The sequence below is a fragment of the Oryctolagus cuniculus genome, chromosome 13, assembly GCF_051225735.1.
Source record: "Oryctolagus cuniculus isolate XC-2025 breed Fujian yellow rabbit chromosome 13, ASM5122573v1, whole genome shotgun sequence".
Classification (NCBI taxonomy): domain Eukaryota; kingdom Metazoa; phylum Chordata; class Mammalia; order Lagomorpha; family Leporidae; genus Oryctolagus; species Oryctolagus cuniculus.
In genome coordinates this window covers 45,106,080-45,129,913 of record NC_142879.1, presented here as the reverse complement: position 1 = coordinate 45,129,913, position 23,834 = coordinate 45,106,080, and the positions used below count along the sequence as shown (strand labels likewise).

Sequence of the window (23,834 nt, the reverse complement as noted above, 5' to 3'; positions counted from 1 at the left end):
TTGAGATCACCAGAGAGCAGAATCACAGTGGAGAGACTAATGTGGCGGATACACTTCCTTATACTATGACTAGGCATTATGTTACAAGTCAAGCAATTCAAGAAATAACATCACTTCTCTCTTCAATACAGACTCCATGCAACAATAATCAGAACATGGTGTCCTCACACTTCTGTGAACTATACTTTTATACTCTCTATTCACTCATCTGCCCCCATAAATGTTAGGTGCACATGAACAAGAACGAGTTGAACATTGACTGCTCAGCAGTGTGCTCAGGACAGAATTCCAGGGTATAATTATTCCATCTACTAGAAGTAGGTATTACTTTAAATAGAGTAAATACAGAAACATGACGCAAAGGGTAATCAGTTAGGGATGGGCATTGTGGAGCAATGGATTAAGCTGCCACTTGGGATGCCAGCAACTCATGTAGGAAGGAGTTCCTGGTTTGATCACTGTCTGCTTGTGCATCTACTCTGACTCTGTGTATTTTAATCATTCATGTATTCTGAGTAAATATTAACACAGATGATTTCAGAGTAGAATAATTTATACATTGTCTTTCAGATTTTCATTATTTCTTGTTTTGAGCTGAGATTATTTCCCTATTGAGTAAATAATTTCCCACAATGGGAGTCCACTGATGACAAGTTATCTTAATTTAATCTCTCTGAAAAGTCTTTGTTAAAAATATTCTGCAAAAATAAAGACAAGTATAGACTTCTTGCTCTCCCTTGAACCCAATACATTGTGTGTATGGCAAAAGGTGAAGTATGCGAAGGTTTGGATGATGTTCTCCTTCCTAACATGAAGCTGGGTGTTTACTTCTAGCATAAAGCCATCTTAAATATAAAATAACTGACTAAAGTTGAGCTTCAGGGTCCCCCATGCCTGTATGTCCAATTGCACCTCTTAACCTCTCAGCTGCTCTGATTAGAAACTCTAACAACACAGTTTACATTTCTTCTAGTCCTGCTGACACTAAAAAAGATAGGCTACAAGTTTCCATAGTAACGCTCTTCTGTAACAGCTAGTTCATTACCCCTTTGACATCAAGGATTCCCTATAGTTGTGCATGTACATAGACACACAAATAGACATACACAGGCACATCCACACTCCAGCCTGGTTGCATTTTCCAATACAATAGACTTCATTCCTTATATTTCCTTTTCTTTCTTATCAGCTGTCTTGCCAATCATGTCCTGATAAGTTTTTCTAATGTTCCTATCTGCTCTGGGCACCAAGGCCCTGAATCTCATTTATTTCCTTTTCAAGTACTTTGTCTTAGTTACAAAATTTTCATAAAATAAAATTATTATTTATCATTCCTCCAAACTGGGTGTAACCTTCCCTTATTTTTGCTTGATGAAATTCAGCGCATCTCTTTAAAGCCAACTCAAAGAAAATAATTTCTCCTGCCTTCTCCCCACTTTGTGAATCACCAAGCTTCCCTCTTCTGCACTTAAATAATAGACCTTGTGTTCTATTTTAAATAACTCTTATTTACCTTATCTAAATTTTAAGATCTTGGTATCTCTTTTGGTTACCTCCCTAAGAGTTACTTACTTATTTGAAAGTCAGAGTTACAGAGATATGAGAGAGAGAACCTCCAACTGCTAGTTCATACCCCATATAGGATACCGGTGGTGCAGGCAGTGGCTTTACCCACTATGCCACCAGCTCTCTTGTTACTTCTAAAGTACTTCTCATAACTAATATGAAAAAAGCTATTAAGTTAAATTTTAACATGCATCAAAAGTAGCATTCCCTGTAGAATAGTGCTACAACAGATACATTTAAGTTGCTGTATGTAGTCACTGTATTATGAAAATGTGACTAGACATGTAGAACAAATTCTGAATAGCAAAGATATGGTTATTAAGATCTAGAATCTGATATCAAGCTTTATCTCAGGAGCTGCATTAATTGTATTGTTATCCAAGAATATTTTTAGTTTCCTAAATATATACCCTCTCTTTTAAATTTAGGATTGTATAATTTTAAGAACTCCATTTTATGCTAAGAAACTGGACTGAATACATGAAAATTAAAGCAGTATGGGATAAGTTATTCCAATTAAAACAATTATATAGATCTAGTAGATTTCTAATGAGATCAAATAGTTCTTGTACTTTATTTTCAGGATTTAAATCTTACACTGCTCAGAAATTAACTGAATAAAAACATTCAATAAATATAGTACAGTATCATAAATTAAAAGATACACACAATTATATATGAAAATCTTATAAGTTAATAGAATATGTGTAATGTGCAAACCATGATTCCAAAATCTTGCACTAAAAAAGGTACTTTATTTTTTTTAACTTTTATCTAATAAATATAAATTTCCAAAGTACAACTTTTGGATTATAGTGGATTTTTTCCCCCCTTAACCTCCCTCCCGCCCACAACATCCCATCTCCCGCTCCCTCTCCCATCCCATTCACATCAAGATTCATTTTCAATTATCTTTATATACAGACGATCAATTTAGTATATATTAAGTAAAGATTTCAACAGTTTACACCCACAAAGAAACACAAAGTATAAAGTTCTGTTTAAGCACTATTTATACTGTTAATTCACATAGTACAACCCATTAGGACAGAGATCCTACATGGGAAGTAGGTGCACAGTGACTCCTGTTGTTGATTTAACAATTGGCACTCTTATTTATGACGTCAGTAATCACCTGAGGCTCTTGTCATGGGTTGCCAAGGCTATGGAAGCCTTTTGAGTTTGCCAACTCCGATCTTATTTAGACAAGGCCATAGTCAAAGTGGAAGTTCTCTCCTCCCTTCAGAGAAAAGTATCTCCTTCTTTGATGGCCTGTTCTTTCTGCTGGGATCTCACTCACAGAGATCTTTCACTTAGGTCATTTTTTTTTTTTTTTTTTTTTTTTTTGCGAGAGTGTCTTGGCTTTCCATGCCTGAAATACTCTCATGGGCTTTTTAGCCGGATCTGAATGCCTTAAGGGCTGATACTGAGGCCAGAGTGCTGTTTAGGACATTTGTCATTCTAAAAAAGGTACTTTAATACTATTTTGCAGGTGCTTTGACAAAGGATTCAAAAAGCTCATGTAAACATGAAGTTAAGATGCAAATTACCCATGAACTTTTTGAAAACCTACATGCATTTATAAAAGGAAGAAATCTTAGGCCAACTAATTTACTTCAGCAAAAACAAACAGGCAGCTCCCCCAAGACTGTCAAATATCAGCTCCTCAAAAAAGAGGAAGTTCTAAAATGCAAAGGGACAATGGTGATCTGCAAGCATTTAGAGGAAAACAGAAGCAAGGCATTGAAAACAACTTAATTGGCTATAGGCTACTCAAGCAACCAGTTAATTAGCTACAGCTTAACCAGGTGATGGTTTCCAGCCTGATCAGCTGACAGGCTACATGTCCTTGTGCAACCATCCAGAGCTGAGTTACTCTGTTTCTATTAGATAGGTCTGATGAGCCCAATGACTATGCACAATACAAATCTACCACCTCCCACAAATTTTGATACTTTCCTCTTTTTTATAATGCTCTCCTCAGTAACAGTTTACCTAAAACTTAGGGCATATATGGTACCCTTGGTTGTCATCATCCTGGGTTTTTAGTACATCATCCATAGTTTATGGTGAACTCAAAAATCTATGCTTTTGAATGCTTATTCCAGAAGACGACAGACCATTTAGGATTCAGCAAATGGCTGGATGCAGACTTTTTTTAAAAAAGGAATTTATTAATATATGGGATTCTCAAGGCTACAGCAAATGCATAATTACTGTCACTCAATTTTCATTAATTCTCATTTTTGTGTGATATGCATTCATGTTTATGTGATATTAATACAAAGAGAACAGATTCAATGTAGTTCCTAGAGACAATTCCAAGACTGTAACAGTTCCCTCTCCCCATTTCTTTTTAATTTTTGAGATAACATTTTTAAAATTTGCAATATATTCGAAGGCTTAATGCTGGACATGAACATTTAAGATTTTGAGATATCATAGTCCTAGTAATAGTCTCCCTTCTATGCCATTAAAAGAATGCAAAGAGCTTGATGTATGCCCTTAGTCAGGGTCACTATGAACCAAGCTGAAGTCAAGAGATGAAGGACTTAACCAAATGAGGATTCTATCCACATTAATAAATAGCCTATTCATTAATTTCTTCTAATTGAGACTCTATAATACCCTAGGTATTTATCTATAAGCAACAAAAATTATTACCAGCTGCAGATTCCTCCCAATTTGGCTATTAAGTCAATTATTGCTACATAACCAAGTTAAACTAAAATGTGAAGTGAGAACAAATGTTTAGATGTCTGATTACTAGTGTAGTCAGCTTACATCAAACAAGGAGAAGCAAGGAAGACTAAGAGGAGTTAAAAGTCTCATTATGATAGTTCAGCTCCATCATGCTGGGAAAGGTTGTCCACATTGTAAGTTGTCTGCTTCTGGGGAAGATGTTCTCTAACAAGCTTCATCTCAAACTTCCAAGAGTTGTACACTTCCAGCAGGTCAAAGGGACTCTGATAAGTCACGAGATACAAAACCAAGGTTTCAGGTCCTGAGCTTTAGTGTAGTGTGCATGGTGACATACTGGAACAGTCACTCCATCAACACTTTCCCACACTCGGTATTACCCTATTAACTCCATGATGAGTGGCAGTGCAGATCCCTTAGCAATGGAAGCTGTCTAGACTCAGAAAAACCTGGTGGCCATAAATGCCCTTCATCAGTCCATGCTGAACATTCAATTCATTTCCTTTCAAATATCATTTTTGTTTCTCCAACTTAAGTGCTTACTACTGTCCATTAGACAGGTCATCATATGCAGAATGATTTGGATCAACTTTAAGGAGTTCATTTACACTGTAAATCTCATAATCAAGTATAGCCCATCAAATATGCTCTCAAAATTACCAAAAACCTCAAACCAAGGGAGTGGCAAGCATCAAACCCCTCAGCCATCACTTGCTGCTTCCCAGGGAGCACATTAGCAGAAAGTTGGAATCCGAAATGGAACCAGGACTTGAATCCAGGCATGGCAAAATGGGATATGGGACATCCCAAGCAACATCTTAACTTCTGGACCAAACCCTAACCCCAGAACGATCAGATTTATAGGAATTTCATGCAATATTAATAAGACAGTCACAGAAATATATCTCAAAAGAGAAGGCACTGTGGCACAGTGAGTTTACCTGCAGCTTTAGAAACCTCCATTACTGGGCCAGTGCAGTGGTATAGTGGGCTAAGCCTCCACCTGCAGCAGCGACATCCTACATGGGCTTTGGTTTGTGTCCCAGCTGCTCCTCTTCTGATCCAGATCTCTGCTAAGGCCTGGAAAAGCAGAAGATGGCCCAAATGCTTGGGTCCCTACATGTGTGTGGGAGAACTGAAGAAGCTCCTGGCTCTAGCCGTTGTGGCCATCTGGGGAGTGAACCAGGCGGATTGCAATCCTTTTTCTCCGTCCCTTCCTCTAACTCTACCTCTCAAATAAATAAATAAAATCTTAAAGAAAAGAAAATCTATATTCCTTATCAGGGTGTCCACTGGAGTCCCCAATTTCTCTGCTTCTGATGTAGTTCCCTGCCAATGTGCCTGAGAAGCAGTATACGATGCCCCAAGTACTTGAGTTCATGTCACCTATGTGTGAGACGTGGATGGAGTTCCTGGCTCTTGGCTTTAGCCCAGCCTAACCCCAGGTGTGGTAATAATCCCTTGGAGAATGAGTCAACAGATAAAGTCTTTTCTTTCTTTCTCTCCTTCCCTCTCCTATCCCCATCTCTCCTCCCCTCATCCTTTATCCCTCTGTCATTTTGCATTTCAAATAAATAAATCTTAAAGGAAATAAAATTTCAAACTATGTTATTGCTTATTGGATCAGAATCTCTATGCATTTTAACATATCCATCCTAATTCAATTTATCTTTTAGGGTCCAATGACCATTCTGGAATGTTCCAAAGGAAATTTTAAGTCAAAAGATCTAATCAGAAATTTGACTTTTGGAAGATTGTTAAATATCAAAAGCTCAGAGCTGGCATTGTGGCACAATGGGTTAAGCAACCACCTGCAGCACTGGCATTCAATATGGGTGCTGGTTTGAGTTCCACTGCTCCAATTCCAACCCAGCTCCCTGTTAACCCACCTGGAAAATCAGTGGAAAATGGACCAAGTGCTTGGACCTCTGCATGCAAGTGGAAGACCCAGAAGAAGCTCATGGCTCCTGGCTTTGGCCTGTCCCAGCTCCAGCTGTTGTGGCCATTTGGGCAGTGAACCAGCAGATAGAAGACCTGTCTGTCTCTCCCTCTCTCTATAACCCTGCCTTTCAAATAAATAAATCTGTAAAAAGAAAATCAAAGGCTCAACACCCTTGTTTTAAAAAAAAGATCATGGTTCACTGTAGTCAGTTAAACAAAATGATAATCAAAAGACCTGAAAGACCATTAGATTTTGACCCTGTAAACAGGTCCTAATAAAACCTATATTGGATGGGGCAAGCGTTGTGACACAGCAGGTTAAGTCATTGCCTGAAATGCTGGCATGCCATATGGAACCCCCTTCAAGCCTCAGCTGCTCCACTTCCAATTCAGCTCCCTGCTAAAGTACCTGGGAAAGCAATACAAGATGGTCCAAGTACTTGGGCCCCTGCCACCCATGTGGGAGACATGAATGGAGCTCATGGCTTTGGACTAGACCAACCCCAGCCCATGGGGAGTGAACCACCAGATAGAAGATCTTTAACTTTGCCTTTCAAATAAATAAATAAATCTTTAAAAACAAACAAACAAAAACTACACTGGAGGGGCCAGCACTGTGGCGCAGCAGGTTAAAGCCCCAGCTGTAGCGCCAGCATCCCATATGGGTGCCAGTTTGAGTCGTGGCTGTTCCACTTCTGATCCAGCTCTCTGCTAATGTGCCTGGGAAAGCAGTAGAGGATGGTGCAAGTCTTTGGGCCCCTGTACTCATGTGGGAGACCCAGAAGAAGTTCCTGGCTCCTGGCTCCAGATCAGCTCAGCTCCAACCTTTGCGGCCATTTGGGGAGTGAACCAGTGGATGTAAGACCTCTCTCTCTGTCTCTACTTCTCACTGTAACTCTGTCTTTCAAACAAATAAAATAAATCTTTTTTTAAAAACTACATTGGGTAACTATATATATATACACACATATATGTTGTATATATAACTTTAAGGTTATACAAGGTTATACAAATAGCATATGAAAAGATTCTAAGGGAAAGATAAATTACGTAAGTTAAAATTGGAAGACATTCATACTTCAAAAAACACCATGGAAACATCTATTAAAACATCATGAAATTATCATGACAGTCAAGGTTACCACATATGGGGACTATGACATAGATAGATCTTCAAAGTAACTCTTAAGAGTCTCATTCTTAAACATTAGTGGAGACCCGGAATAATCAGACAAGTGAGAAATATCTCTAATATACACTCAAAAAACGTTCAACAAACAGAGAAGAGCTTAAAGAAACAAATAATGCAAGGAGTAAAAATGTAAACCAAGGAATAGGAAGTCACCATGTTGAGGAATCCAGGGACTCAAGACCATATAGTGGCTGAGGGATGTACCAGGAAAACAACTGTGCAGTAGATTAGCAAGGGACCACAGGGTCAAGTGATCAAGGGTGGGGGGAGCGGTCTCCACAGAAAAAGAGGGTGGAGAGATGAGTTATACACTTGAACACTTGAAAAGCAGCATGGACATTAGGAAGAAAAAGCACTAAGTGTGTAAAGCATCAAAAAAAAAAAAAATAAGAGTTGAGGCAATTATTTTCTTTCTTTTTTTTTTTTTTTTTTTTTTTGGACAGGCAGAGTGGACAGTGAGAGAGAGGGACAGAGAGAAAGGTCTTCCTTTTGCCATTGGTTCACCCTCCAATGGCCGCCACGGCTGGCGCGCTGCAGCCAGCGTACCGCGCTGATCCGAAGGCAGGAGCCAGGTACTTCTCCTGGTCTCCCATGGGGTGCAGGGCCCAAGCACTTGGGCCATCCTCCACTGCCTTCCCAGGCCACAGCAGAGAGCTGGCCTGAAGAGGGGCAACCGGGAAAGAATCCAGCGCCCCAACCGGGACTAGAATCCGGTGTGCCGGCGCCACTAGGCAGAGGATTAGCCTATTGAGCCGCGGCGCCAGCCGAGGCAATTATTTTCAATGGGAACAAAAATATGGCAAATAAAGTGAGCAACCATCATGTGATATCTAATCCAGAAATGAAGAAAATAATCAGATCACTGCTAGGCCAAAAAATAAAACAAAATTATGCATAAATACATCAAAAAGAATGTGTGAACATAGGAAATTAGGGAGGTACACAGAGGTTCCTTTCTAGTAATAGGAAGACAGTAAATAAAGCCTAAACTGTTTACAGCAAGAAATGACTATATTAATATATTGTCTTACAAATATTAATAGCCAACCATAACCAATTCTAAAAATAAGTTAGCAAAATATAGATTAATAATTACAAGATTTTAGGATGTAATACAATATCTTCAGAATTGGATTGTTGAAATAATGACAGGAGGCTGGCGCCGCGGCTCACTAGGCTAATCCTCCGCCTAGCGGCGCCGGCACACCGGGTTCTAGTCCCGGTCCGGGCGCCGGATTCTGTCCCGGTTGCCCCTCTTCCAGGCCAGCTCTCTGCTGTGGCCAGGGAGTGCAGTGGAGGATGGCCCAAGTGCTTGAGCCCTGCACCCCATGGGAGACCAGGAAAAGCACCTGGCTCCTGGCTCCTGCCATCAGATCAGCGCGGTGCGCTGGCCACAGCGCGCTGGCCGCGGCGGCCATTGGAGGGTGAACCAACGGCAAAGGAAGACCTTTCTCTCTGTCTCTCTCTCTCTCACTGTCCACTCTGCCTGTCAAAAAAAAAAAAAAAAGAAATAATGACAGCAGTTTATCATTGTAAGACTGTCAAACATTTTGGACTGTGAGTATGTAATCACTGTGACAAATATTAATTGGCAAAACATGATATAAAATAAAAACAATAAACAATTAAAAAAATCAATATAAAATGCATCAAATATACTAAAATTATTAAATATTCACACATTCACAAAAATAAAAAATTAAGATTTAATGGTCAATATAATAAGAAAAAAATAACATTTGATGTCTGGATATCAAATGACTACACTGTACTTCTTGCATGATCCCAGCCCCAGACCTTTACATCTGGGTCCCATTCAGCAAGAATCCATCACTCACTAATCCTTTCCTTGTTTCCATTTTCTTTATAGCACCTGTTAGTATGTCCATGCTTTATAGTTATTGGGTTATTGCCCATCTCCCTAACGACAGCAAGTATCATCTGTTTTAGTTGTAAGCTCATCTCTAGTGCCTAGAATGGTGTTTCTCACATGGTAGACATCACATTTTTTTTGTGCCAACTTCATAAAACTGGGATAAACCAAAATTAACTGCAAAGTCCACCAACTTGGAAAAGATAAATTTCCTAATGCCCTTACAGTGAATAGCAAATCATATTGTAATGAAAATTAATGGTATGGTTTACCACAGAATAAAAAATCTGTTCATATACCTGTGTAAATATTTTACACATTGCTTGTGTTCATATGAGAATAACAAGCACACAAAAGAGTAAAAAAGAGAAGAGAGTGAAAGGGAAAGGGGAGGTAGTTAACACGAAGAAGAGAGACTGAAGATGAAGGAGAGATAATGACCTAGAGGAAGAATGAAAAAAAGACTAGAAGAAGGGACTTCAGGATGGGTGCAGTGCACTGATAATTTTAAAAATAAGATATTAACAGTGATTTATAAAGAACAATATATTACAAATAAATTTTTGTGTATGCTTTTCTCCAGTTTTATGAATAATAGTCAAGAGTGCCAAGCATTTTTTTTTTCAAATAGAATTTTGAATGAAAGAATCTACCTAGCCTTTTGTTCTTTAAATATTCATCTTTCCAACAGCACTGGCTTGTATTAAGGTATGTGAGGTGGGCAGGGATTTGTCAGCCACTTGATAAGCCTTTCCTAGGAGATGTGTTCAAAACCAGGGCCACTTACTTTGTATGATCCACCCACGGCCTGTGGTTTTCTTCTCCTTGATGAATGCTGATTCCATTGCCAAGCCCCCATCTGAATATGTTTGAATCCTGAAGTAAATTCACTGGAATCGGCTGATACCATTTACACAAGCTTCTGTTTTCAAAGCTGCAAACTTCCGAAACTTGGTTAAGGTGAGACAAAGAAAATGTCAATAAACAGTAATTTCTATCAGCACCAGCCCTTTTCTATCCTTGGTTTATTCTTATTATAACCTAACTTCTATGTATTATTAAAATAATTATACCAGAGGCTGTCACTATGTCACAGGGAGTTAAGCTGCCACCTGCAACATTGGTACCCATATGGGCATCAGTTCAAGTTTTCTCCAGCTCCCTGATAATGTGCCTGGGAAACCAGCTGAAGATGGCCCAAGTACTTGGGCCTCTACCACCCACACACGAGGCCCAGATGGAATTCCCAGCTCCTTGCTTCTGCCTGTCCCAGCCCTGGCCATTGTGGCCACTTGGGGAGTGAACCAATGAATGCAAGATCTCTCTCTCTCTCTCTCTCTCTCTCTCTGTGTGTGTGTGTGTGTGTGTCTGTAACTCTGCCTTTAAGAAACAAATAAATATTTAAAAAAAAAACTATACCAATGTTTGTGAGATCATTGAAAGTTTCCAAAAAAAACCTAGGTTTATTCTGTTTAAATATGTATAGTGACTGAAATATGATATGAGAATAAGTGAATACACCAAGAATCTGCTCTTATGAGGAGGCTAGAGCAGCAATTTGATCATTGCCAGTCTCATCCACCATCATACACACTTGCCTGCATAAACTCCAAGTCCTAGCAAGTCTGTTCTCCTTTAACTACACTAATAGCACTAAGCTGGATTTTTAGCTCTGTCTCTGAAGGGATTATTGCAACTTCCAAGTTACTCAAGTACAAAGAAGGAGACTTACAGTAACATATACTTTGAACATGATTCCTTGAAATATTTTCAGACTCTAACAGTGATTATTCTACTATACAAATTGCAAGTTTAATGATTTTTAAATATATAGTTTTTACGTGAAAGTGCTTTCTGAACTTTCTATTTCTCTTGCTCTCTCAATATGAGCATATACCTATCATAAATCCCCACTGCTTGAATAAATAAAAGAAACACATTCAATTCAATGAGCTCTTAGGTACATTACTGAAAACCTGGTATGAGCACCTATTTTTGAATGATACTTTAGAGTCATGGCATACCACTACCACCAAGTACACAATTAGAATGTGTGTTCACATATATTCTGAAAAGGAAACACTCCATTGAGGAAAAGTGCTGTCCAATCATGACATTCAAGTGTGTGATTCAATTTCTGATAATAATGATTATTAATCTTAATGATTATCAATTAAAATAATGATTATTCAATCTCTGATAATATGATTCTATATGATACAATCATATTTATCCCATGAGGAGGATTTAAGATTCAATATAATCTGGTTTTTCATATAATTAAACAGATAAAATTTCAGATCTTTCAAAACACAGATGACCAAAATATCAGTCAAGCAAGATGAATGGGCCCTTGAGATCTGCTGTACAACATTAGACTTCATGTTGTGCAATTAGCAATTTATTAAGAAGATTTGTATCATATTTTATGTTCTTACTACCATTTTTTTTAAAATAGAAAATATAAGACTGTAGTGGTCAAACAGATTTATATTAGTTGATCTTAGAAAAAATGGATAGATGGTAAGACTATATAGCTTGTTTATAAATGAAATAGTAATAATTCAATTAATATTTATTCAAAATAATGATTTTCATTAAAAATATACAGATAATATTAATATAGGACATTTAAAGGATTTAGCAAAACTTCCCTTCTAGTCATAATCCAAATAACTAAAATTACAAAGTGGAACAATGAAGACAGTCAGTATTATGAACTTTTATACACTACACATATATGTGATTATTAGATTTCAGTTATTCCACGAGAAAGTCTGAAAACCATAGCATCTCCCATGGTGTCACCTTACATCTGTGATGCAAGGTACCCCCACCTAACATGACTTACTTACTGCCTCATCTCACTCACAGAGTGAGAAAGCTTTGACTTTATGATTTGGGTGTGTGTGTGGGGGGGTCTAGTTATTTAATGTTTGGTACACTTGTATATTAAGAAATAATATTTAGGTTAAAATAATAAATATGAACCTTACTATATCTCATAAGTTCTAGAATATCTTGACAAAGTTGATATGACACAAAAGAGTTTCACTATATTATGTATCATCTGTTTGTTCTGAATCTTTAACATTATCAACAGACTTGAGACACAGAGTGAATTTATATCCCACTTAACAAAGATTGAGGAAAGGAGACATAGTGCCGAGTGAGCCTTCTGATTTGCTGCTTCACCTATTCAGACCCGGATTAATCTTTCCCTTCTTAGACCACATCCTTTGCTGAGAAGTTCAATTTTAAATTAAATAATATGCCTTCAATTATTCTAGGAAAAGCCATGTAGCAGCAGCTACCAATAAATGAAAACCATCTTTCACCAGAACACAGATTGAAGGTCTTATATGGCTTAAAACTTTTTTTTTGGTATGAACTCTGCATATTTTATATAATATTCAAGTTAATCATAAGTGTACATTTTGGTAAAGGCAGAATTTGAATGAGTTTATTAATTTGAGAGAATTATAAAGTTTGTTTCCTAAGCAGCACCTTCTAGATAGTTTGAAGAATAAAAAAGGGAGATAGATAGAGAAGACCTAGTAAATAATATTCCCAGAGTCAAGTCAAGTTCATGAAAACAATGATTCTGAATCCAGAACACTAATATAATGATACTTATATGTGGGTTGGCCTTATGAGAAAAAATGTATGTTTTTCTGTACAAAAAAACCGTGTTGAAAATAAATAACTAAGGTCCTAGGCGTGCTACTCAGAGATTATACTAGTATTTTCTTATCTATTTTAGGAATTCACCTACCACAGGATGATTCATCGGATTGGTCAGGGCAGTCATATCTAAAATCACATCTCTGAATCTTGTCAACACAGAGGCCATCAGACCTGCAGACAAACTCATTGTCTGTGCAGTTATGTGGAGGTAACGTTACTGGAACTGAAGTTTCTGGAGGAGCTGGAAGGTCCACCGGCAAAGTACCTTGATGAGAAGTAAAAGAGAGATGCCATTCAGTAGGTTTTCCATTGCTTTAAAGATTATATACAATGAAACCTTCTCTGTATGCTTTGTGTTAAATACTATATAAAGAATAATCGATAGTACTGGCTAATCTACTAAACTCCTTTGTGTAGTATGATTATATATATATATATATATAGATAGATAGATAGATTCTAATTCTTAGTATGTTAAAAATACTAAAATAGAAAATAGTCTTCAAAAGTATAAAAATAGGTTAATGTGCATTAGAAAGTCATAGAAAAGCTAGTCAAAGCTCATTAAATAAATAGGAAGCACAAGAACAACACTTGGGAGATCAGCAGGAACCAAGGAAGTTAGATATAGACATTAAGAATCAAAGTTGGGGCTGACATTGTGGCACAGTGGGTTAAGCTACCACTTACAAGGCCAGCATCCCATATGAGTGCCAGTTCAAGTCCAGTCTGTTCATTTCAGATTCAGTTCCATGCTTTCCCTACTAATGCACCTAGGAAAAGCAGGGGAAGATGGCCCAAGTACTCTTGGCTTCTACCTGGCCATTATGGCCATTTAGGGAGTGATCAGCAGATGGAAGATACCTCTCTGCCTCTCTCCCTTTTCCCTCTCTCCCTCTCTCTCACCCCCTCTCCCTCTCCCCCTCTCCCCTTCTTCCTCTCTCCTTCTATCTAACTCTGCCTTTCAAATGATGAAGAAGGAGGAGGAGGAAAGTGGAAGAAGAAGGAAAAAGAAGAAGAGAATAAGAAGAAGGAGGAGGAGGCAGAGAAGGAAAAAGAAGCATAAAAGTCAGTGCCCTAAAGGCTGGCACTGTGTCAAAACAGGTAAGGCTGCTGCCTGCAGTGCTGGCATTCCAAATGAGTGCTGGTTTGAGTCCCAGCTGCTCCACTTCCAATCCAGCTCTCTGCTATGGCCTGGGAAAGCAATGGAAGATGGCCCAAGTCCTTGGGCCCCTGAATCCACATGGGAGACCCGGAAAAAGCTCCTGGATCCTGGCTTCAGATAGGCTCAGCTCTGGCTGTTGCGGCCAGTTGGGGAGTGAACCAGCAGATGGAAGACCTCTCCTCTCTGCCTCTCCTTCTCTCTGTGTAACTCTGACTTTCATATAAATAAATAAATCTTTTTAAAAAAAAGTCAGTGGCCTAGGTTGTGGAACTGCTGGGCAATTCCAGAGCACCATTCTGCGCCTTTCTTAAAAAAAAAAAAAAAAAAAAAAAAAAAAAAAAAAAAAGATTGATTTACCTGAAAAGGAGAGCTACAGAGAGACAAAGAGAAAGAGGGAGGCCTTCCATCCACTGGGTCACTCCCCAAATAGCTGAAATGGGAAAGATAGATCTCCCATCTGCTGGTCCACTCTCCAAATGACTGTAATAGGTGGGGCAAGACCAAGCTGAAATTGGAAGCCAGTAACTCATTCTGGGTCTCCCACATGGATAGCAGGGATCCAACTTCTTAAACAATCGTCTGCCCAGAGCTGGGCCAATCCGAAGCCAGGAGCCAAGAGCTTCTTCTGGGTCTCCCATGTGGGTGTAGGGGCCCAAGGACTTGGGCCATCTTCTACTGCTTTCCTAGGCCATAGCAGAAAGCTAGATCAGAAGTGGAGGTGTGCAGACTCAAACCATCATCCATACAGGATGCCGGCACTGCAGGCAGCAGCTTTATCTACAAGCCACAGTGCTGGCCCCTCTGCTCCACTTTTGATTCAGCTCCTTGCTATTGTGTCCAGAAAGGCAGCAGGAGATACTCCGGGGGCTTGGTCCCCTGCCACCTACATGGAAGACCCAAATGGAATTCTTGGCTCCTGGCTCAGCCAGGCCCAGCCCTAGCCATTGTAGCCATTTGAGGAGTGAAACTGGGGATGAAAGATTTCTTTCTCTGTCTCTTTTTCTCTTTCTGTCACTCTGCTTTTCAAATAAATGAAATAAAAACACTTTAAAAAACAAATCAAGGTCTGAATAAAGCTAGCTCACCTGGTAAATAAACTTTATTTTTCCACTGCTACAATGAATTTGTTGCCCATACGCATACACATTTAAGACTCAAAGTTACAGCAAAGCAGGAATCTTCATATGAAAGTTTTGAACAATGAGTTTTTAACTTCCAAAATTACAAAAATTGGAAGATTTGCAGAGAATTTGATAGAATTAATTTACATATTAAATGATTCGATAAACATATAATGTCATGTGTCAAATATGCCATTTCTACCACAAGATCATATATAGACAAGTACACAAGGTAGTCACATATATATCTCACCATGATTCCCAAGATAAGATTGTGTATAAGAGGCTGACATTCTGGTGTATCAGGTAAAGCCACTACCTCCAATACAGACATGCCATATGGGCACCGATTCTAGTCCCAGCTGCTCCACTTCTAATCCAGCTCCCTGCTAATGGAGTAGGAAAGCAGTGGAAGATGGCCCAAGTGGCTGGGCCCCTATACCGATGTGGGAGACCCTGATAATGCTCCTTGCTCCTGGCTTCAGCCTGGCCCAACCCTAAACGTTGGGGCCATCCAGGGAGTGAACCAATAGATTAAATCTCTCTCTCTCTCTCTCTCTCTCTCTCTCTCTCTCTCTCTCTTTCTCTCTCTCTCCTTCTCTCTCTGTAACTCTGACTTTCAAATAAAAAATAAATCTGAAAAAGATTATGATCGCCTGGAGGTTGGTGTACTTGGGTCGGAGAGGGTCATTGCCCTTGGGGTTCTATTAAGATGATCATTTCAGCTCTGTCACTCCAGCCTTGATTCTAATCAACCCAAATATCAGTGGATGGGGTTGGGTGAGGCAGGACAGAGGGAGCCCACTGTCTAACAATCTGGACTGCTATAGGAGCAGCCCTGCTGCTCGCCTCAGAAAATGTTATCATAAAGACAGATAAAGTGTTTGAAGTTATGCTGGCTACGGATCGTTCCCACTATACCAAATGTAATGCTTATATGGATTCTGCACAATCAATAGGTTTCCAAGCAACAATCAGTGCTCCACACATGCATGCATATGCACTGTACCTTCTATTTGATCAATTACATGCAGGAGCTAAAGCTCTTGATGTAGGAGCTGAAAGTGGAATTCTTACTGCATGTATTGCAAGTACAGTGGGATGTACTGGAAAAGTCATAGGAATTGATCACATTAAAGAGCTAGTAGGCGACTCAATAATCAATGTAAGAAAGGATGACCCAACACTTTTGTCTTCAGGGAGAGTACACCTGGTTGTGGGGGATGGGCAAATGGAGTATGCTGAAGAAGCCCCAAAGGATGCTATTCATGTTGGAGCCGCAGCCCCAGTTGTGCGCCAGGCACTAATAGACCAGTTAAAGGCTGGTGGAAGATTGATATTGCCATTTGGTTCTGCAGGTGGAAACCAAATGCTGGAGCACTACAATAAGCTACAAGATGGCAGCGTCAAAATGAAGCCTTTGATGGGGGTGATCTATGTGCCTTTAACAGATAAAGAAAAGCAATGGTCTGGGTGGCAGTGATTTTATCTTCTGCTCTTTTCTTCTTCCACGCATGCAAGGGATGAACTCTAAGAACACCAGTTTGATGAGCCTCTGATATTTCAGTGGGTTGCTCATCTCAGTCCTCAAAGCTTTTTGGAAACCAACAGCATCACAGCTTGTTTTGGACTTTGTCACACTGTTATTTGCAGCATGAAAATGTGTGGTTTTGTAGGGTTTTCTAATTCTTCAAAGAGGCACAGAGCCCGACTGGCAGAAGAAGGCTGCAGAATAGGAGTGTGTGTGTTACTTCTTTCACATGCCCACAGTTTACTTCAAAATCGGAAAAGAAGAGGTTCTGCAAAATGGAAACATTTTAGTTTATGACTGATTTTGAGGAGTGGTTTTCCTTTTCTTAGATACTTAATTTTGTTCTGATGTTAATTTATCAAATTTCTTCTGTGTATCACATACCACCACCATTCACAAGTTAAATTCTTGGTATTTGGGTATCTGTTAGATGCTACTAAGAAAATAGAGATGAGCTTCCTTTTTAAAGCTTTTGATGTGGTGTCATAGAATAGCATGTTGTAGACACAGTCAGTTGCTTTGTTACCTTCAAACTAGGCATCTGTAAATACTGCAACTTAGATGGCAGGTGTAAGCACTCTGCTGTTCAGATAGGACATAACTGACAGTTCATGCTTTCTCTCTAAAAGTGACAGGGGACTTGTAGCTTAGCATTGTTTTCTGTGTGTGTGTGTGTGTGTGTATGTGTTTCTAATTTGCTGCTGATAATGTATATGAATCTAACATGCTGAGTAAACTGTATTTTTGTTACTTCCCAGTTTATGCAGTGCTGCTTTGCCAAATAAAAGTTCAGAGAAAAAATAAAAATAAAAATGAAAAAGATTATGATCAAGATTATAATTCCATGGAAGCATGAGTGGTATCAGTCCTTTTACCCCTGTAACCACAACACCATTCATAAAACATGGTATATGGTAGGTATAATATTATTGGCAAGTGAATGGATGGACAGATGGCTGAAAAACAGAGTAAATAAATGAGCAAATGGACTATGTCTGAGTTCATTAAAAGAACACAGAGGGAATAAAGCATATATTATAGGGGGAGTCAAGGAAGACTTCTTGGCCAAGTGATGCCTAAAATAAACTTTGAAAGGATGATAAGTTCATCTGCTATGTGAAGAAGGATACAAGATAATTATGGGGAATAAGAAAAGACTTTGAAGTGCCCTGTGTTTGTGTTCTTATCTCTGTCTCCTGATTTGAGCTTGCTGGCAATGCTCATCTTGGGAGGCAACTGATGATGGGTTAAGAAGTTGGGTCCATGCTGTCCATGTGGGAGACCCAGAATGAGTTACTTGTTCCCAGTATCAGCATGGTTCAGCCCCAGCCATTTCAGCCATTTGGGGAAAAGACCAGCAGATGGGAGAAATTCTCTCTCTCCTTCTCTATCTCTCTTTTAAAAAGAAAAAAAAAGAGCGGGAGATGGGAGGGGTGTGAGTGGGAGGGAAATTATGGGAGGGGAAGCCATTGTAATCCATTAACTGTACTTTGGAAATTTATACTTACTAAATAAAAAATAAAATAAAAAATTAAAAAAAAACAAAAAACTTTTATTTACTAAATATAAATTTCCAAAGTATAGTTTATGGATTACAACGGCTCCCCCACCCAATAACTTCCCTTCCATTCGTCCCATCTCCCACTCCCTCTCCCATTCCATTCACATCAAGATTCATTTTCAATTATCATTATATACAGAAGATTGATTTAGTATATATTAAGAAAAGATTTCATCAGTTTGCACCCACACAGAAATACAAAGTGTAAAATACTATTTCAGTACTAGTTATAGCATTAATTTACATTGGACAACACATTAAGGACAGATCCCACATGAGGAGTAAGTACACAGTGACTCCTGTTGTTGACTTAACAATTTGACACTCTTGTTTATGGCGTCAGTAATCTCCCTAGGCTCTAGTCATGAGTTGCCAAGGCTATGGAAGGCTTTTGAGTTTGCCAACTTCGATGTAATTCAGACAGGGTCATAGCCAAAGTAGAAGTTCTCTCCTCCCTTCAGAGAAAGGTACCTCCTTCTTTGATGGTCCCATTCTTTCTATCTTTCTACTGGGATCTCATTCATATAGATCTTTCATTTAGGTTTTTTTGTTGTTGCTGTTTTGTTTTGTTTTGTTTTTGTTTTTGTTTTTGGCCAGAGTGTCTTGGCTTTCCATGCCTAAAATACTCTCATGGGCTCCTCAGCCAGATCCGAATGCCTTAAGGGCTGATTCTGAGGCCAGAGTGCTGTTTAGGACATCTGCCATTCTATGAGCCTGCTGTGTATCCCACTACCCATGTTGGATCGTTCTCTCCCTTTTTTATTCTATCAGTTAGTATTAGCAGACACTAGTCCTGTTTGTGTGATACTAACTGATAGAATAAAAAAGGGAGAGAATGATCTATCTCTCTTTTTGAAACAAATAAAATGAATAAAAATATTTTAAAAGGGAAAGCTTGTGTGGAGCAGAAAAATATATAGAATTTTTTAATACTATGAGAGTTTGGCAAGAGAATATTTGTGATATGATAAAATACATGTGGTTGAGTCAACACATAGAGAACCAAAGAGTAGACAGTTACTAGGTCATAAAGAACCAGGTTAAGACCAACTCAGGATATTGAACTAAATTTTCAAAGCTGTAAATAAATACAAAGATACAGAATTTCTATTTCAATAAATATTTTTGGCATTAATGCGGAGGATGAATTGGAAGTGGCTCTGACAAGGGAAGACAAAAGAGTTAAGTTCTTTCTTTAATCCAAGCAAACAATAAACCAAAGCTGAGATAATTTAGAGGGAAAAGAAGACTTGAACAATATTAAATATCCAATAGCTATAGGACTGCGTATGGTTGGGAATTTGAGGAAAGTCCAGTAAGTACTACTTCCTTAGCTCGAGTTCTGAACCAATTCAGAATTAACACTAAAGTCTCTGTCAGATAATAGATAAAAATATCAATTTTTTATCTAGGAAGCTAATACTGAGAAAATGGTCTGTACCCATATAAAAATGATCTTTTAAAGTATAAAAGCAGAACATAAATTCTCTAAATTATAATCTCATTTCAGGCCTATGTGCAGAATCACAGCAATGAGATGTGGACCAGATCTCATGCTTCTTATAGTTGGTTAGCTTCATTAACTAAAGAAGAAATGAGGAACTAGGTATGGATGCTCTGGTTTTGTTTACAAATTCACCAATCCAGTGTGATATTTCCTTCCTCTGGGAAGAAATTAGCAAGATAAAGATAAACCAGGAATACAAGGCTACCTAAGAGTTCAATCTACAGGAAAGCAGGGACTAAGACCCAAGAAAAAGTGTGCTGTACCAACAGAAGTGAGTTCAAGACAATGAATGGATTAACCAGTAGATGATTACGCTACTCTCTGAGATAGCATATATATTATATGTATGCAAGTAAAAGAGAAGGAGTCAGTTTGTAAGGAAAGAATTTTTTTTATTTTTTTTATTTGACAGGTAGAGTTATAGACAGTGTGAGAGAGAGACAGAGAGACACAAAGGTCTTCCTTCTGTTGGTTCACTCCACAAATGGCCACTATGGCCAGCGCTGCGCCAATCCGAAGCCAGGAGCCAGGTGCTTCCTCCTGGTCTCCCATGCGGTGCAGGGGCCCAAGCACTTGGGCCATCCTCCACTGCCTTCCTGGGCCACAGCAGAGAGCTGGACTGGAAGAGGAGCAGCCAGAACTAGAACCCGGTGCCCATATGGGAAACCAGCACCGCAGGCAGAGGGCTACAAAGTGAGCCACGGCATCAGCCCAAGGAAAGAAATATTTTCTATCCCAGGATAAAGAGTCAATGACAACAGTTCAAAAAACAGACCATAAGCTGGTTAGAGAGTCCAAACCCCTGCAATTAGATACACCCACAATGAAGTTACTTAGGGGAAAAAGGAAAAAACTCAGCAAGCGCCATGGCTCCACCTGCGGTGCCGGCACCTGGGGTTCTGGTCCCGGTCCGGGCGCTGGATTCTGTCCCGGTTGCTCCTCTTCCAGCCCAGCTCTCTGCTGTGGCCCAGGAAGGCAGTGGAAGATGGCCCAGGTCCTTGGGCCCCGCACCCGCATGGGAGACCAGGAGGAAGCACCTGGCTCCTGGCTTCGGATCGGCGTAGTACGCCGGCCATGGCGGCCATTTAGGGGGTGCACCAATGGAAAAGGAAGACCTTTCTCTCTGTCTCTCTCTCTCTCTCTCTAACTCTGCATGTCAAAAAAAAAAAAAGAAAGAAAGAAAAGAAAAAAACTCATTTACAGGGGACACTTACCACTCCCATATAAGCCTGATACTTCCATAATAAAATTTGAGACTATTTAACAAGGAAAACAATTTAATTATTTTTTAACATTCTGAAAGGCATAGCTGAATTAAAAGAAATATACTAAACTTGAAAAAACTACTTCAAAACAAAGTTACAACAGGATTATATAAAGTTAATTCTGATGGCATTTATCGACAACTATAAAATTATTGAGAACAGTAAAACTTTCAGTGGACAGGTTGGTACATATTTTATATGCCTCAGTAGAACATTTGTAACAAATTACCTTGAAAATCACTCCCACCATGCCTTAATATAAGCTGTTAAAAACAAATCTTTTCCTAACTTAATTTGCCATAAGCTTTCAGAGCATAATTTGCTTATGCAGTTTTATTGAAAACATTACATAACAAAAATACATTAATAGAAAATACAGGGAAACATTATTTCTATGGGTATGCCCTTGCCATGGTTTGAACACCCCCCAAAGAATCCATGAGATTAGAGACTCAGAGCCCAGGTTGGTGTTACTGAATGGTGGTGGAACCTATGTGAGGTGGGGGCTAGTGGAAAGTCCTTAGTTCATTAGAGGTGTGAGAAAGCTCTGGAGTTACCCCTTGGTAGTCTCACAAGAGGTTGCTATAAAAGGAGCTAACTTGACCCACCAACTCTTACTCCTTCCAGGCTTCAGATTTGTTTGCTCCAAAATACAATCCTACCACGTCACATGAAATCTGCCATGGGGCCCTCACCCATAACTGAATCTAGGCAGGTGACATGCCCTTAGTAAATCTCTTTCTCTTCAGGTGAAGGTAATAGTGACAAAAAGTTGACAAATATGATTCCATATCAAGAATGCAACCAAGAAAGTGTCATAATTTGGAAGGGTTCGAAGGAGTATTTTCCTTTAGCTAAATCAGGATGGTATAATATCTCACTTTAGCACATCTTGACCCAAGCTGGCTTATTCCGTGTGTTAGGCAATATGGTTTTAGTTTAAGAACATTTCTGCAGATCTGAGTCTTTCAGAGATGACTGTCATTTATACTGAGAAATAGGTTCAATGCTCTATTTTAGGCAGCCTTCTTTAAATGTGCTAATTTCAAGGAAGAATAAGTAAATCTGCATTCCAAGTTCAGGGTAAACACTGTGTCACTAGAAGAATGAACAACTTAGATGGAGGTAGATCTCAGATGTTTTGGTACTTTTGACATTGCCATACATTATGTGCAGTTATGGGAAGAGGCCTTTACAATTAATCATCTTACTTTAATACAAAGAAACTACAACAGAAAGCTAAATGAAACACATATAAAATGTTCTGTACTGATTATACTACAGCCTAATACCTGCACTATCATACACTTAAGTCAAAACTACACAGGACTTAATCATTTCTGATTTTATTATTTTTCACTTCAGAGAAGAACATTTTAGGGTAGAAAAGAAGTCCAGTAAACTGACTGTCACTAATTCCACAAATTCAGAAACAGTTGCGCTTGAAAAAAAGGATAATTCAGTTGAATTGCTCCAGGATCAATTATGTCAATTTTTTAAAAATTGTATTTAACTGTGAATCACTTTAAACAATGAGAAAAATTAAGAAACTAATAGGTATATGACCAAACCACCAAGACTAAAGGAAGTTATTATAGCTCTTCTTCAAAACTTTATCCTAACAAAGAAAGAGAAAAGCTTTACATAAAACCCACACCTCATTCACTCTCTTTCTGCCACTCCTTCAGCCTCCAAAGAGAACCTTTATCCAAATACTGGTTTGTACCAACTTTAATTTTTCCAACATGTTTCTATTTTTATTGTGACAAAAATCTGTAAGAGTAAATTTGCTACTTAACTACTTTTAAGTATACGGTTCAGTGGTGTTAAACATATTCACATTGGTGTGCAGCAGTTTTAGAACTTTTTCATCCTGCAACACAGAAACTCTATATCCAATGAACACTAACTCCTTGTCAACGACCTCTCTATATCACTTCATTCTTCCCTTTCAATATTGAGTTGGCTGTTGTGGATTTTATGCCTTTCCATATAAATGCTAGAATAAGTTTGCCTACAACATACCTTGCTAGAATTTTGATTCCTATTTCACTTATAGTTTAAGTTGGGAAATACTGACATCTTACAATACTGAGTCTTCCCATATATGTTTTTGCATTCTTATCACCAAAGTATTTTCTACTCAAACATACACTAGTATGTGTGCCTTTGAAGTCTTTATATGTTTATAATTAATAATTTTATATTTTATAATTTCATCATACATTTTTAATTGGCACTTTCACCAATATAATTTTGACATTTAGCTCTTGATATATGGAGAATTAATCTATTCATTTTAACTGCTTTATTCAAGTAAAAGATTACCCACAGTTGAATATTCTTGTATAAATCATCTATAACTCATATATCTATTTTTAAAAAGGTCTGTAAAATTACATATGAAGTTTTCATTCATAAAGTATGCTACAAATGGACATCTTGGTACAGTTTCTGTGAATCAATGTTAGAGGGTTTCCAAGACAGGCAATGAAATGAAATTGCACAGTCACAGATGATTAGTCAGCTTAAATATTTGTTCCCAAAAGGGGTTGTAAAACACATCTCTACCCAGAAATGCTGAATATCCTCACATTCTAGGTAATACTTGGCATTATCAGACTTCTTAAATGTTTGCCAGTATAATGGGTATGAAATGATAATTCCTTGATATTTTAATTTTTCCCTAATTATCAAAGTTATGTAAATTACTGAATTATACAAA

The 23,834-nt window shown here is 38.5% G+C and overlaps 1 protein-coding gene and 1 pseudogene across 1 annotated transcript in view; one reads left to right on the top strand and one right to left on the bottom strand.

Moving 5' to 3' along the window:
- MALRD1 (MAM and LDL receptor class A domain containing 1) overlaps positions 1 to 23,834 on the bottom strand; it is a 407,814-nt gene that overhangs the window by 277,309 nt on the left and 106,671 nt on the right. Inside the window, exons 16-17 of the mRNA XM_008268638.5 lie at positions 13,048 to 13,224; positions 10,060 to 10,222 (exon numbers count right to left, since the gene is read on the bottom strand). Coding sequence (XP_008266860.4) covers positions 10,060 to 10,222; positions 13,048 to 13,224 — 340 coding nt within the window. The remainder of the gene's footprint in view (positions 1 to 10,059; positions 10,223 to 13,047; positions 13,225 to 23,834) is intronic.
- LOC100344340 (protein-L-isoaspartate(D-aspartate) O-methyltransferase pseudogene) lies at positions 16,100 to 16,967 on the top strand (annotated as a pseudogene).